The sequence below is a fragment of the Odontesthes bonariensis genome, chromosome 5 (genome assembly GCF_027942865.1).
Source record: "Odontesthes bonariensis isolate fOdoBon6 chromosome 5, fOdoBon6.hap1, whole genome shotgun sequence".
Taxonomy (NCBI): domain Eukaryota; kingdom Metazoa; phylum Chordata; class Actinopteri; order Atheriniformes; family Atherinopsidae; genus Odontesthes; species Odontesthes bonariensis.
The window spans coordinates 3,829,157-3,842,557 of NC_134510.1; the positions used below are offsets into that span (position 1 = coordinate 3,829,157).

At 39.5% G+C, this 13,401-nt stretch overlaps 1 protein-coding gene across 1 annotated transcript in view; it reads left to right on the forward strand.

Annotated features, from left to right (window-relative positions):
- tsnare1 (T-SNARE Domain Containing 1) overlaps positions 1-13,401 on the forward strand; it is a 380,158-nt gene that overhangs the window by 317,392 nt on the left and 49,365 nt on the right. Inside the window, exon 11 of the mRNA XM_075466546.1 lies at positions 12,825-12,934. Within this exon, the coding sequence (XP_075322661.1) occupies positions 12,825-12,920 (96 nt within the window). The 3' untranslated portion in view covers positions 12,921-12,934. The remainder of the gene's footprint in view (positions 1-12,824; positions 12,935-13,401) is intronic.

Here is a 13,401-nt window from a genome sequence, read left to right on the forward strand (position 1 = left end):
ATACTCTTCACACCCCCATTGCAACCAATTAATTAAAAGTTTTGACACAAAAATGAAAAGTTTTAGTGGCCTCTAGAACGAACAATCCAGGAAAAACACTATCCAATCATTCTGAACGGACTTCTAACGATGAATGGATTCTGACATTTTTGTAGTTCTCTAGCACCGGAAATGCTGCTAGGTGTATTGCATTTCCGGTGCGAGAGAACTACAAAAATGTCCGCTATTGACGAACGTCCAGTCTTCAACAGAACTCAATGGGATTTACAAAATGTCCAATAAAACACGACAGAAGCAACTTTTCGCTACGAAATTTGATATGGATTACCAGTGCACACCAGTAACCACTCCGGTGAGTTGATTATTTTGAAAACGGACATTTATTGTGCTTTTACGGACCTTTTAAGACATGCACATGACTAGCCGTTCTGAAGCAGGTTGAGAAGAATCAAAATTAGGCAAATACCAGAGACAGCAGTAAACATCAAAAAAGCGGTGAGGGGGGTTCTAAAACATTGGAGACGACTCAGAAAAGAGGCTTAATGTTGAAAATACAGGAATTCCCCTTTAAGATGGAAGTGAATTATTTATGTTTGGTCAATAAGCTGATTATAATGAAGCAGAAATGTGAAAGATTTGGGAATGATCGTCTGCCAATCAGAAAGTTAATTGTTTGATCTCACCCTGTCTACACGCTCTCCGACTGAACTATGTTCACTGGTGCTTGAGTACGTTTATGATAAAGAAAAATCATAGTCAGCATAGTCTGTGAAGACTGTACAGACAACAGAGCCCTTTAAGAGGCCAACATGACTAGAACATGGGTTTATAAATACGAAGTTGTTGCCCTGACAGTAGAAAGTAAAGTGCATTGGAATGTTGGTTCAACATCACTGCTGCTAAGTTAAAGATGTGTGAGACACAGTTGTGTATTTTAGGCACCAGTGGTTAGTGTCTCTGATTCTGTGTTATTAAAAGTGAAATATAATATTTCCAAACCAATTAAAAGACAGATATTGCAAATGTCAAAGCTACAATGATGATGTAAATGTGAACAACATTACGATTGCATGTTTGTCTGTAAATGGATTTTTGGGCCTATTATGAAATTAAGAATACGACCTTGACTCCCGACAACCAACACCTACTTTAAGCCTGATCGTAATCTTGGTAAATATGGGAGCACAATGCAAGCTGCTCTAAAGCTTCAGCAGAAGGATTCTCTCTGAGAGCATCAGTACAAAGTCAGGATATTCCAAACTGATGGTTCTTCATTCTGACTTCAACATAATCACAATGTGAAAAAGTTCAAAGTTCCCCTATTTAAACCAGCACAACTGAACAAGAAAACATAGAAAACCTCACAGCAAAACCATATGTACAAAGTTAATGTTTAATAGCAGTAATGAAGATTCCTTTGGAAGTCAAAACAGTTTTTGTAGATATTTATTATACTCTTTAAGAACTCAGAGAAATGAGAAACATCACAACAAATGCCCGAGTTGTCTGTTTTCCTCAGGGTGGCAGGATGATGCATATGTTTTTCAAGGAAATTACCAGCAGCCTCGTCTTTGACTATTTGTTTGTCCAGTTGTTGCACTTTGGTCATTCAGGGTACTGGACGATACTGTAAAACTGATTGCTAGCATCCAGTCTTTTTGTAAGGTCGTTAAACAGATGGCTCTGAAGCAGTCGGTTTTCTGCGTTGTGTTGTGTTGACGAGTGAGACGCACACTGGTGTTGAGTATCGATGGGGCTTTTAATCTTCAGAATAAAAGAAAAACACACAGGCGTCACACACACCGAGCCACACTGCAACTCTCCACACTCAGTTCAGAGCTCACACAGCTCTTTTTCCACTGTATATTACACAATACTGTATAGCTCATACTGTATCAAAGTTAATATGAAGGCAGTGTGCTTTATAAAACAAAATTCCAAATGCAATGAAAATGCATTAAATATTTACCACTTCTCTCAGTGTAAAAAAATAAATAATTTCACCCACATTAACACATTTTTTATAGTGGAAAAATATATATTTTGAAAAGAACATGAGCTGAACCAACATACCTTTTGAATAGAAGAAAAACACACAGGCGTCACACACACCGAGCCACACTGCAACTCTCCAAACTCTACATAAAAAATAAAAAATTTCATTTCACACAACAAAAAAATATGTCACTTTTGACTTGGCTACAGCTCAGAAAATAAAATATATAGTAGACTTCGATCAGGGCTAATCACACCTGTCTGAAAAATATAATCCTTCTGTAAAGACAGAGCTGTTTACATGAGTCAGAGAAGAGACTGACAAATTATGGAAGTGTGATCGATAGCACTCAGTGGCTAAGTGCTCAATTTGCATTTATCACATACTATATTTTTACATCGATGCCTTCACCAAAGCTAGATTATAGACCAAATGACAACAAAGTCAGCCCTGGCATTTGAACTCTTAACAGGGCAAGGTGTGAGCAAGTTTGGGTGTGAAATGGCAAAGCACCTTCAGCAGGCACTCGCTGTGGAAGTAACCAGGCAGTCTGCACCTCAAACACGTGTCCAGGTGTCTAACTACAAGCCATTAATCTTCCTCTGCCATCTCCTTCGTTTAGACCAGCACTCTGATTTATATTTCATCAGTGGGATTTCATAAACAAGGACAGTAGGCAAGTGCTCTGCAAAACCAAAAAAATGTAAAGCATGTTAGAAAAACAAAACTATTGTTGCAACAAAAAGACAATACTGTTATAGTTAACTGTTATGCATACTGACCTAATTAGCCCAAATGTTCTTTCACTTCAGTCTGGACAGAAAAAAACTTAATAGGTACGTTTTGTCCCAATCACCAGAAGATGGTAGTTTCACAATCTATAGTTTTAAATTGAGAGATGGTAATTGACTCTTGCTTCCTGTATGGCAGCTTCCATATGACATGATGGGAATCCAAACCCATGCCTATTAAATACACAAGTGATGATGTAACCTAACACCTAACCATTCAGAAGTGAACAGGAATTCAAAAAGTGAAAGGACTGTTTAAAACATTGTCTGCAACCAGTTTGTCACAAACTTGTGCTTGCTCAGAAGACTATGTCAGGAGTCGTGTTTTTGTGTGGCTTTTATTTTGTTATGTCTCCTTTTTGTATCCTCTGGTGTGGCTGAGGGAGTTCCTGTTGGGGGTGGTGGTGGTGGTGGTGCTGATCGAGGATTCGTCTCACCTGCTGAAGATCACCTATATTTGCCTTTTTAAGCTCCAGTCTGCAGTGTCCTCATTGCCAGATTGTTGCCTTACCTGAGTGGTACAACACTGGCCAAAACATAGTTTGAGTCTTGTTCTAAGAAGTCTGACATTTGGGTAGGAGCTGTACTGTCCCAATATTTTGAGACTGATCAGAAACAACATCCATGTCCTTTTTTTTCTCCAGACAGTTATCCCATTAGAACGAAACTACAATGTGGGGAACTGTGACGCTGGCTGGAGGGGGCCAATTATCTATTTATTGTGTGAACTGACCATAAGAACTTCTCTTACATTTAAAGAGCTACAAGATTAAACTTGCGTCGGGCCTGATGGTCACTTTTTTTTTGGAGCGTTTTGAGTTCACAATTGCCTACAGACTTGGGTCCCGCAATGTTAAGCCTGACACTCTTTCCCGTCAGTTTTCAGTCACAGATTCTCTCGAGACAGACTATTTAGCCCCCTGGTAATTTGGCCACCCTTGCAAAGGATATAGAGGAGAAGGTGCGGGAGGCTCAGTCATTCGAGCCAGACCCTGCTACAGGACCTCCTGATGGTATGTTTGTTCCAGCGGCAGTGATATATCGGGTTCTTCAATGGGGACACTCGTCCCATCTTACTTGCCATCCTGGTATTAACACAACATTTTGGTGACCCAGTATGATTGTAGATACCCGCTCTTTTGTGCCGGCATGTGTGAAGTGCAACAGAGCTAAATCCTCCTATCAAACTCCGGCTGGAAAACTTCAACCTCTACCTGTACTCCATCGACCCTGGTCACACATCGCCTTGGACTTTGTGACGAGCTTACCGCAGTCTAAAGGTAACTCGGTTATCTTAATCGTAATCGACGGAGAGATTTCAACCGCACACCAGGGGTGAAAGTCGATTTACCTGCAGATGCCACACCGTTGCAGGCATTTAATCATATTTTTACTGAGGAGCTTTGGGCGCATCTCGTTTCCGAGACGAATAGATACAGTGAGCAGGTACTTCAGACTCCAGCTCGAGCAAAGATGGCAAGGTGGTCACACGTAACTGTGCCGGAGTTGAAAACGTTTATTGGAATGTGTATGGGTTCCTTGTGCTGCCAGTACGAAGAGATTACTGGCGATAAAATAAATAGATAAATAAACAATTTAAATATAAAATTAAATTTTATTTTATTACTGTTTTCTAATTGAAAATAGTGCTGTTCCTGCACTTTACTTTTTACATTTTCTATTTTCGTGAAGGTGTATGTAAATAAACTCAATTTCCAAAGAAAGCCACAGGTGTAAGCTCTCAAATACTTTTTGAATTTTGTTTCTATCTGCTACAGAGGCTGAGAAATCCATCATTTAGTAGGTGTTGACACAATTGCTGAATTTCCAGAAAAACTTCAGGTTTTAGGGGGTCTTTCTGAAATCGCCCATAGGTTTTACAGGCATTCTTTTCCAGGCGTCTTAGGCCTAAATGGGTTAAGCAGTTATTTGGGCCCATATCCCTCCTTTACCTCCCCTGCCCTGCCAATACAACTAGGAAGAGGTGAGTATTGCTATTATTTTTCTGAGCATACAATTTGTAACATTTAATAAATTTAAACATCTTAGTTAAAATACTAATTTGGTTTATCGCTTTTAGACAGGCAGAATAGTCTTGTCCCCTTCTGCATTCAAATATCATGACATTTTACTTTGTTAATTCAATAAATAGACAAAAATGAATGAATATGTTCTCATGTTGTGTGTTAACACAATGCCAAGGAGGAAAGACACCAGCAATGATCTTAGAGAAGCATTTGTTGCTGCTCATCAATCTGGGAACGGTGATAAGGCTATTTCTAAACTATCTGGAGTCCATCATTTAACAGAGAAAGAGATTATTCACAAGTGGAAAACATTCAGGACAGCTGTCAATCTTCCCAGGAGTGGACGTCCCAGCAAGGTCACCCCATGGTCAAAAACCCAAGAGCTACATCTCAGATTCTCCAGGCCTCAGTTAGCATGTTAAAGGTTAAAGTTCATGACAGCAGTTAGAGAAAGACTGAACAAGTATGGCTTGTTTGGAAGGGCTGCAGGAGAAAGCCTCTTCTCTCTAAAAAGAACATGGCAGCACAGCTTAGGTTTGCAAAGCTGCATCTGAACAAAGCACAAGACTTCTGGAACATTGGGCCTCGTGCAAGAATATTTTCGTATTTTTATTCTAAATTTCTCTCACTTTTTTTCGTACGAAGGTCTCGTACGAACACGCCACGTCAGATTCAACAAACGCTCTTAACTTCGGAAAAAGTGTATAAACGACCTGCGTAAATGATGAATTCAATTCAATTCAATTCATTTTTATTTATATAGCGCCAAATACAACAAATGTCATCTCAGGGCACTTAGATAATACAGTCCGATTCAAGCCAATTGTAATCATAATTATTATTTATAAAATAATCCAATTCGTTCATATAGAGCCAATTCAAAAACAATTTCCTAGCTAAGGAAACCAACAGATTGCACTGAAATTATTTTATTTTATTTTTTTTTTCGGTCCAATCTCCCGTGCGCATTTAACCTTGTAGCACCCACAGTTGCAGATATGCAACAAGCTTTTTATTCATTTACATTATTTATTTACATTACATTATTTGATTTTTTTTAAATTTACATACATTATTTACATTCATGTGTAATATTTTTTTACATTACATTTTATGTAAAAATGGGTGGGAATAGTAGGAGACCCTCGTTCATGGCAATATTGTGCAAATCTGGCATGCCTTCTCTGGGCTATAGAGCAGTTTGCCCCCCCGCTGTATGGAGACACCCACCTGGCCTTCAGCTCAGTGCGCTCCACAGCAGCACGGGTGCTTTGATGCGTATACGTGTGCAGTCCATTGCTCCCATTATGTTTGGCAGTGCAGCCAAGGCATGAAAGTCCCTCTTAATTTGTACTTGTTGGACTGCGGTGTATGGGAATCTGATGTACCGTGGGTGATAAACTGATGAGAGCTTTGCTGACCAAGGGGAGCGCACAACTCACAGAGGACTGGGACACCCCCGATCTGTCTCCAATCTCCCTCTGAAAGGTTCCAGTGGCCAAAAATCCAAAGATGGTGAGGACCTGGACGTGTGGTGGAATTGGGTTTGATCGGCGTGTTTCTCTCTGGAGTTGTGGCTCTAGCAAGCTGCATATTTGCAGCAGCACAGTCCCTGGCAATCTAAATCGCAATGTCAGCCATTCGTCTGTCACCACAAGGATATCTACACGCTCTCTTCAAGAGCCTGACGCGCTAAGGCATCCAAAAGTAACAAGTCAGTCGCTGGTTACACTTCCCATTGACCTTGTTTTGTACAGAGTCAAATTAACCTTCCATTAGTGCATAATTTAAGTCAAACAGAATAATGTCAGCATCATTATGGGGTATAATGTATATATTTATTTATGTTTGCTTCAAAGTAATTAAATGTACAATCCATTGGTCAAGCAAACTTGATTGGAATAACAGCGGAATATTTTACGAATCTCCTACGACAGGTCTTGATCACTCGTAAATTCTGTTCGTACCTGAAAGAAAACGTCAAATACGAAAAGATTGGTGAATGCGCAAATTCTCTTAAATCACTCGTACGTAAGATTTAAGAACAAATCTGTGCGTACGGACGGTTTTTGCATGAGGCCCAAACTCCTTTAGACAGAGCAGACCAAAGTGGAGATGTTTGCTCAGAATGCACAGCAGCACGTTTGGAGGAAACCAAACACAGCATATCAGCACAAACACCTCACACCAGCTGTAAAGCACGGCGGTGGAGGGCTGATGATCTGGGCTGGTTCTGCAGCCACAGGACCTGGGCACCTGATGATAACTGAAATTTGGTTTCATAACATTTATGTTGTATTTATTATTTTATTTAATGCAAAAATTATTTTTTTTTTTTTCCAATTTTATTTATATTTTTGATCATTTCTGGTGATGTTATACTGCTTCAGAGCATGTTGCAGTATAAAAGTCACAGTAAAACATAGTCAACTTTTATTTGCAATCAACATTACAGTGAAGGATGCTGACTTCAATTTCTCTAAATCTATCTGCATATTGGTCATTTTCATTCACATTTATTATGTCCCAGATAAAATGTGAACTATTACTTGATTAAATTAAATACTTGATAAAATTGATTAATTTTAATTTGGACTGTAAATGTGAGTTTAAATGGAAAATGTACTGGTGCCCGAGGCAATGGATTTACCCTTAATTGCTGGACTATAGTTGTCACAAAAACAAGTATTTGCATATTGTTGCATATCTTCTGCTTGTTCACTTCGGGAAGCAAGGGTTAGTACAAAGTTAGTGCACAAATCCTATGTGTGAACATAACCAACCCATCCATTTAATGGAACTAGTGCTAGCCAGTGAAAGGCAGTGATAGGCAGAGATGAATAACAAATCAGTTCTTAAGCATATATCAAGAGGAGGTTCAGAAGTGGCTATACTCAATAATGACTGAAAAATAAGTGGATATAATTTGTGTAACGTGCACATACTTTGTGTAATGTGCACCACACCACTAGGTATTCAGGAGACAGTATTTTCTCTGAGGGCTTGCACCACCCATAGGCCCAGAAGTGCAGACACTAAGGACGAATTCTCCCAACGATTTAGTCAGCTTTGATAACAGCATCCCTGCTCTATCTCCATCTGCCCCCCTCTCCCAGTCTTGCCTCTTAGCCTGCTCTGCAATCTGTAAAACTGTGGATTAAAAATGCCACAGCACTTCATTTGTTACACTAAGCTCTTTCATGTCCCCCTTCTACCTTGTTTTTTTTCTTGTTTTTCCGAAATAACAGCAGCATCGGGATGTGCAAGCATTGAAAATGACTGGAAAAAGTGTATGGAAGAGTCTGAGAGAGTATGCCGTTTTAAAGGGAAGGAGCAACTCTGTACAGTCAAACCTAGAAGAGACAAGAAGAGAGTGGCAGAAAGGCAGAGAAAGTTTATAAGGCGTAGTTTAGGAGGAAATGCGTGAGAGAAGCAGGGGAATCTGTGGTGGCCAGCTGCATGAGGGGAGATAGTGGAGAAAGGCTTTTAATTCTCAATCCCCACAGAGCCTTTGAAAATTACCAATCTTCTTATCACAGACGCAGGGCTGCTTATGCAAATTGTTGTGGAGTGGAACATTTAAACGGAAAATTACTCGACAGCATTTTTTATTCCCCCACTCTGCTCTCCCCCTCTCCCTCTCTCTTGCACACAGAAAGCCTGTTTTGAGTCTCAGATAAGAAGATGAATTGCTCTCTCCGTGCTTTGAAGCGCGTCAGGATTTAAAGACTCCAGCCTCGGCTCTGGTCTAACGCTGCCGCTTTCCCTGCCTTTGTAGCAGAAAACAGGCTGAGAAAAAAAAGGAAGAAAAAGCATTTCAAAACAACATAGATTTTGTGCTCCGACACTTCGTCACCGCCTGAGGAGACGGGGAGCAAAAAAAAAAAAAAAGTCCAAACCCAAGCTCTTTACGCTATTTCTTGCAATAATTTCAGTTTAACACAGCCAACGCCTCTTTTTCTTTTTTTAGCCATGGCAATTAATTGACATGGATCAATAAAACCTATATGCCGTGCTTAATATGATAATTGACCCTTTTGAAATGAAAAACTATTTAAAAAAAACATCAGTTGAGTGGTACAATAAGATAAAATAAGGCCTTAATCATGTTTACGAAACGTGGTGTTTGTTACGTGGACCACTCAAATTGCTTTTACACCTCATACCCTTCATCGACAGACAACTGCTCCTCCTCCTGTGCTATAGCTGCCCCCCAAAGCATGTGTGCATCTTTGAGTACTTTTTTAACTGATGAAGTTTAAAATATTTCTTACTTAATACAAAGTAAAATGAATAATTAATAGAAATATTATTGTAAACCATAGGCAAGCTGTAACTCTTTTTCAATCATCAGTGTGTATGATGGGTGTGATGGGGGCTACGTTCGACTCAAAAAACAAGTGGAATTATTTTTCTTACTCACATCTCTGTTACAAAAGGTTATAAAAACTGCACAATGGATAGCTAATAGTAAATAAGTATTTGAAATTAAAAAAACAAGTACACTGTAATGATGAAACTAATCCAATTATTCAACACATTGTTTCTAGCTTTGCTTCTAGATTATATACAGCATCACTTTTAATTTCTTTATTCGTTGGAGACTCTGAAAAATAGTTTTCAGAGTTTTAAAAAAACAGCTAAATATGTGCTTTTACTTCGTAGTAGTAGTAGTAGTAGTAGTAGTAGTAGTGTCCAACTTTTGAATTACAAACAGAAATACAATACAAGCCACAATAAGTGAACGGGTTGGAACTGTTTTCCCCAAATATTCCTGACCTGTTGGGACCCAGCTGTATCCAGATCAGACCAGATTCATCCACTTAAGTGCCAGGATCACATTTTTTCTGAGCAAAACTTTGCTTTTTAACATGACACAAGTCTTTCAAATTAGCTGTTAGTTATTATAATTATGTGTCCGATTGGTATACATTTTAGAGACAATTTGTACGATATTTACTTTTCATAAATCAAAAAATCTTGAACAATGTGACTTAAAGGTAGGGTAGGAGATCCTGGATTTTGAGTCCAGTGAAGCTGCATTTTGAAAATACACAGGTAAAAAGTCCCAACCCTTTTCTTCACTTTCCCCCCGAAGCCACGCCTTTAGAGTACATGAACGTGCACGAGCACGAAGGTGCACGAGCGCTGTTCTGACAGCAAGCATCGATCGTTGCTGTATTTAGTATTTAGTATTTAGTTTATGCTAACTATACGTTTAATAATGCTAGGTGCTAGCCAAGCTGGCTCTAGTTTAGCTTCCTGCCAAGCTTCTCGACGTGTAATTCGTTCACGAAGAAGGGTACGCGCACAGGGGGAAGGAGGGGGAGGGAGGAGCAGATTGCAGTTTGATAGACGGCATCAGAATCCAATCATTGTGAATTGTTCGTTCAGTATGATTGGATACTGTTTTTCCTAGATTGTACATTCTAGAGGCCACTAAAACTTTTCATATTTGTGTGAAAACTTTTAATTAATTGGTTACAATGGGGGTGTGAAGAGTATTTCAAGCAATATGTCAAAAAATGTTTCAGAAAAAGATCCCCTACTCCACCTTTAATGTAAAACTCTGATTACAACTAATTCTATTTGGTCGAAAAATATCAAAATAAAGAAGGCAATATAATTTATTATCCAAATGTAAGTATTATAGCTTATGAATTCATAATGTGCAATGTGCTGACCCTATGACAACAACAAAAATATCTAATGTGCATGCTCAAACATATAAGTTTTCTCGTTCATGCTAGATGCCATAGTGGAGGAGAGCTACAGCTCCGATCATCCATCCATTTTCTATATGGACAAGAAACCGAATGCAGAGAACTAGTCAACTACTTTGTGGTATGATGTGAGAACTTGAACCTTAACTCAACACTAATTCCATCATGAGAAAGGAAGTGGAAGTTTAAACCCATGAATGTTTACAGTAAGATGTTACATATTTTTTTACAAGTGTGTGGTAGAGAGTGCAATCTGCTTTGCAGCCACGTATTGGACAGTACTGCGCTCCCTGTCCTTAGCATCATGTTGAAACAATGGAGCCGTCAGTCTTCCCCGGCTCTGCTGCAGCACGAGTGGTACAGGAGGCTGCCAGCAGCAATAACCAAACCAAATGACAGCTTCTAATCACTGATGGAAAGAAAAAAAAGCAACTTGGGAATTTTTCCTCTGGGAAAATATTTCTTCATTTAATTCCTTTTAATTTAATTTCATCCATGCCAGTATTTCTAACATCGCATGGAATCATCAGTTTCCTTTACAGTTGTATTACTCTCATGTGGCTGAATTACCATTTTTCTTGTTCTTTTCTGTTCCTTCTCAAAAAGTCTTTTTGATCCTTTTTATTTGTGCACATTTTGAGTGCATGACATTTTGTGGAGTGGGGGGTTGAACTGATGAATTGGAAAACATAAAGGGCAGCTTGGGTGTTGTTGCTTTGTGGTTATTAAATTGGACCTGGGCAATTACAGGACTGGTAATGCACAATGGGCTGGAGCTTTCAGATATGCAGAAATGATGGTGAAAAGCTGAATTTTCTCTCATAATTTAATTAACTGTAACATTGTGCCTGTCCTTCCTTTAACATCATGCAAAATTTATACAATGTAATTTTAAAAACTGTGACCTAAAATTTTGAAAAAAGAAGAAATTTAAAAAAGATACCTTTGTGTTTCCTGTGTAGGCTGTATGTAAAAAAAATGAACAAGTTACTAACTAATACATCCGATTTCTTGAGACTTTTTCTACTCAGAGATGGGAAGCTTTGAGTTTTAGTGCTATAGTATTAAAAATGTGGTATTTGAAGAAGTGACAGTACAACAAAAGCATCAGTCAGAGAATTCAAATGGAACTTATTGTTTTCATAGCGGTGAAGTTCTAAAACTTTAATTAACATGGCACACACCTTTACTCAAAAGCCTCGTTTCCACTATGCAGTCCGGTACGGGTCAGTTCAGAACGGTGCGGTACGGGTCGGGTCGCTATGGGGTCAGCACTGTACAAAGGGGACCCTCAGGAGTGGGCGGAGTGCGTGCCCAAGCGTAAATAGCAAATAACATCCATAATTTGGAACCACCTCCAAGCTTCTTCAGCTTAATGCCACACTGGCTCGCGGTCCGGTTGAAACCACTCTGACATTTCTGCGGCAATCAGCTGGAAAACTTTTTGGTTTGGCTCAGCGCCATCGAGCTCCCGCTGCACAGCCTCCTCACCAACAACGGAGAGTAGAGCCTGGAACCGGTCCTGTGTGCTCGGTACCCCAAGCAGAAGGGTTACAGACATGGTAACGGGTTCTATGGGACCGGTACGCTTTCGTGGTAGTGGAAACACTGAAATAAGCGAATCGTTCTGAACCGACCCGTACCGACCCGTACCGTTCTGCATAGTGGAAACGAGGCTAAAGGTGTTGCATTTGATGTGAAAGTCCACATTTTGCTGAAAGAAAGTGTCTAAGCACACCTAAAGAAAAAAAGAAAAAAAACCAACATAAAACTTTGTATAGCTTTTCATTCAGCACTTTTCCTTTTCCTCTGTCAAAACATCATGGGGTCAAGAAAAGACGAGGGGGAAAATTCACGTGGACCTATGAAGAGATATAGGTTCAGCAACAAGAGACCGCCGACACTTACACTATGATGTGGGTCTGCTGTTGTAAAACTACAAAAATTTAAAAAAGGCACTTCAAGTACTTCACCTAATATGTTTTCATCATACCCTGTGATGGACTGCCGATCTGTCCACCGTGTACCCTGCCTCTCACAGGATGGCAGCTGGGAAAGGGAACGAACAGCCAGAAATATTGGCAGGGGATTTCCAATAATGCCACACTGTGTAGCGGCATTACGGTGTAGCGCTTCAGAAAAATGCACAAACTCATACTTCTACTGGGTCTCAAAACATGAGTGAGAGAAAATGGCTTTAGTATGAGCCCATCTACTCTTTCTTAGGAACACTCTGTCCGTATGTCTTTAACTCCAAACCAACCAACACATTTCTTTCTCCCTACAGAGGCAGTTAAGAAAAAGGAAGTGTTATCTCCTGGTGGCTGGAGCCATTATCCTCTCTGTCCTCATCCTCATCATTGCTGTTTCAGCAAAAAAGTGAGACAGGCTACTGTGGTAAGAGGCATAATCTACAGCATTTGACATCGTCCATTGTGTATTTAATAATGATAAAGATATTTTTGATGATGCATTGAGTTGGCATTTGGCTTTTATGGCCTTTTTTTATTTGTTTTTAATAAAGTCAGGCAGTGCTGTCCATTTTTGGTGACGCTACATGAGGTTTGTGACATTTCCCCAATGTGCTCTTTATATCAAAATATAACATAATGACATTCGAAGCAACAAACAACAAACGCTTGCACTGACACACACATTGTCTGACACTTTAGATTCTCAAGTATGTCAACAGCGAATGACAAGCTCACAGTAGGATTATTGAGCAGGTTCTAAATATGATTTGATCATGATGCATCATGAAGTTAAAGTGATTCTGTCCTAGTCTGGGCCAGATTATATGTACAGTAGAAATAAATCTGCAGGCGTAACATTTACGTACACATTTTTTATTATGTAATGTAACT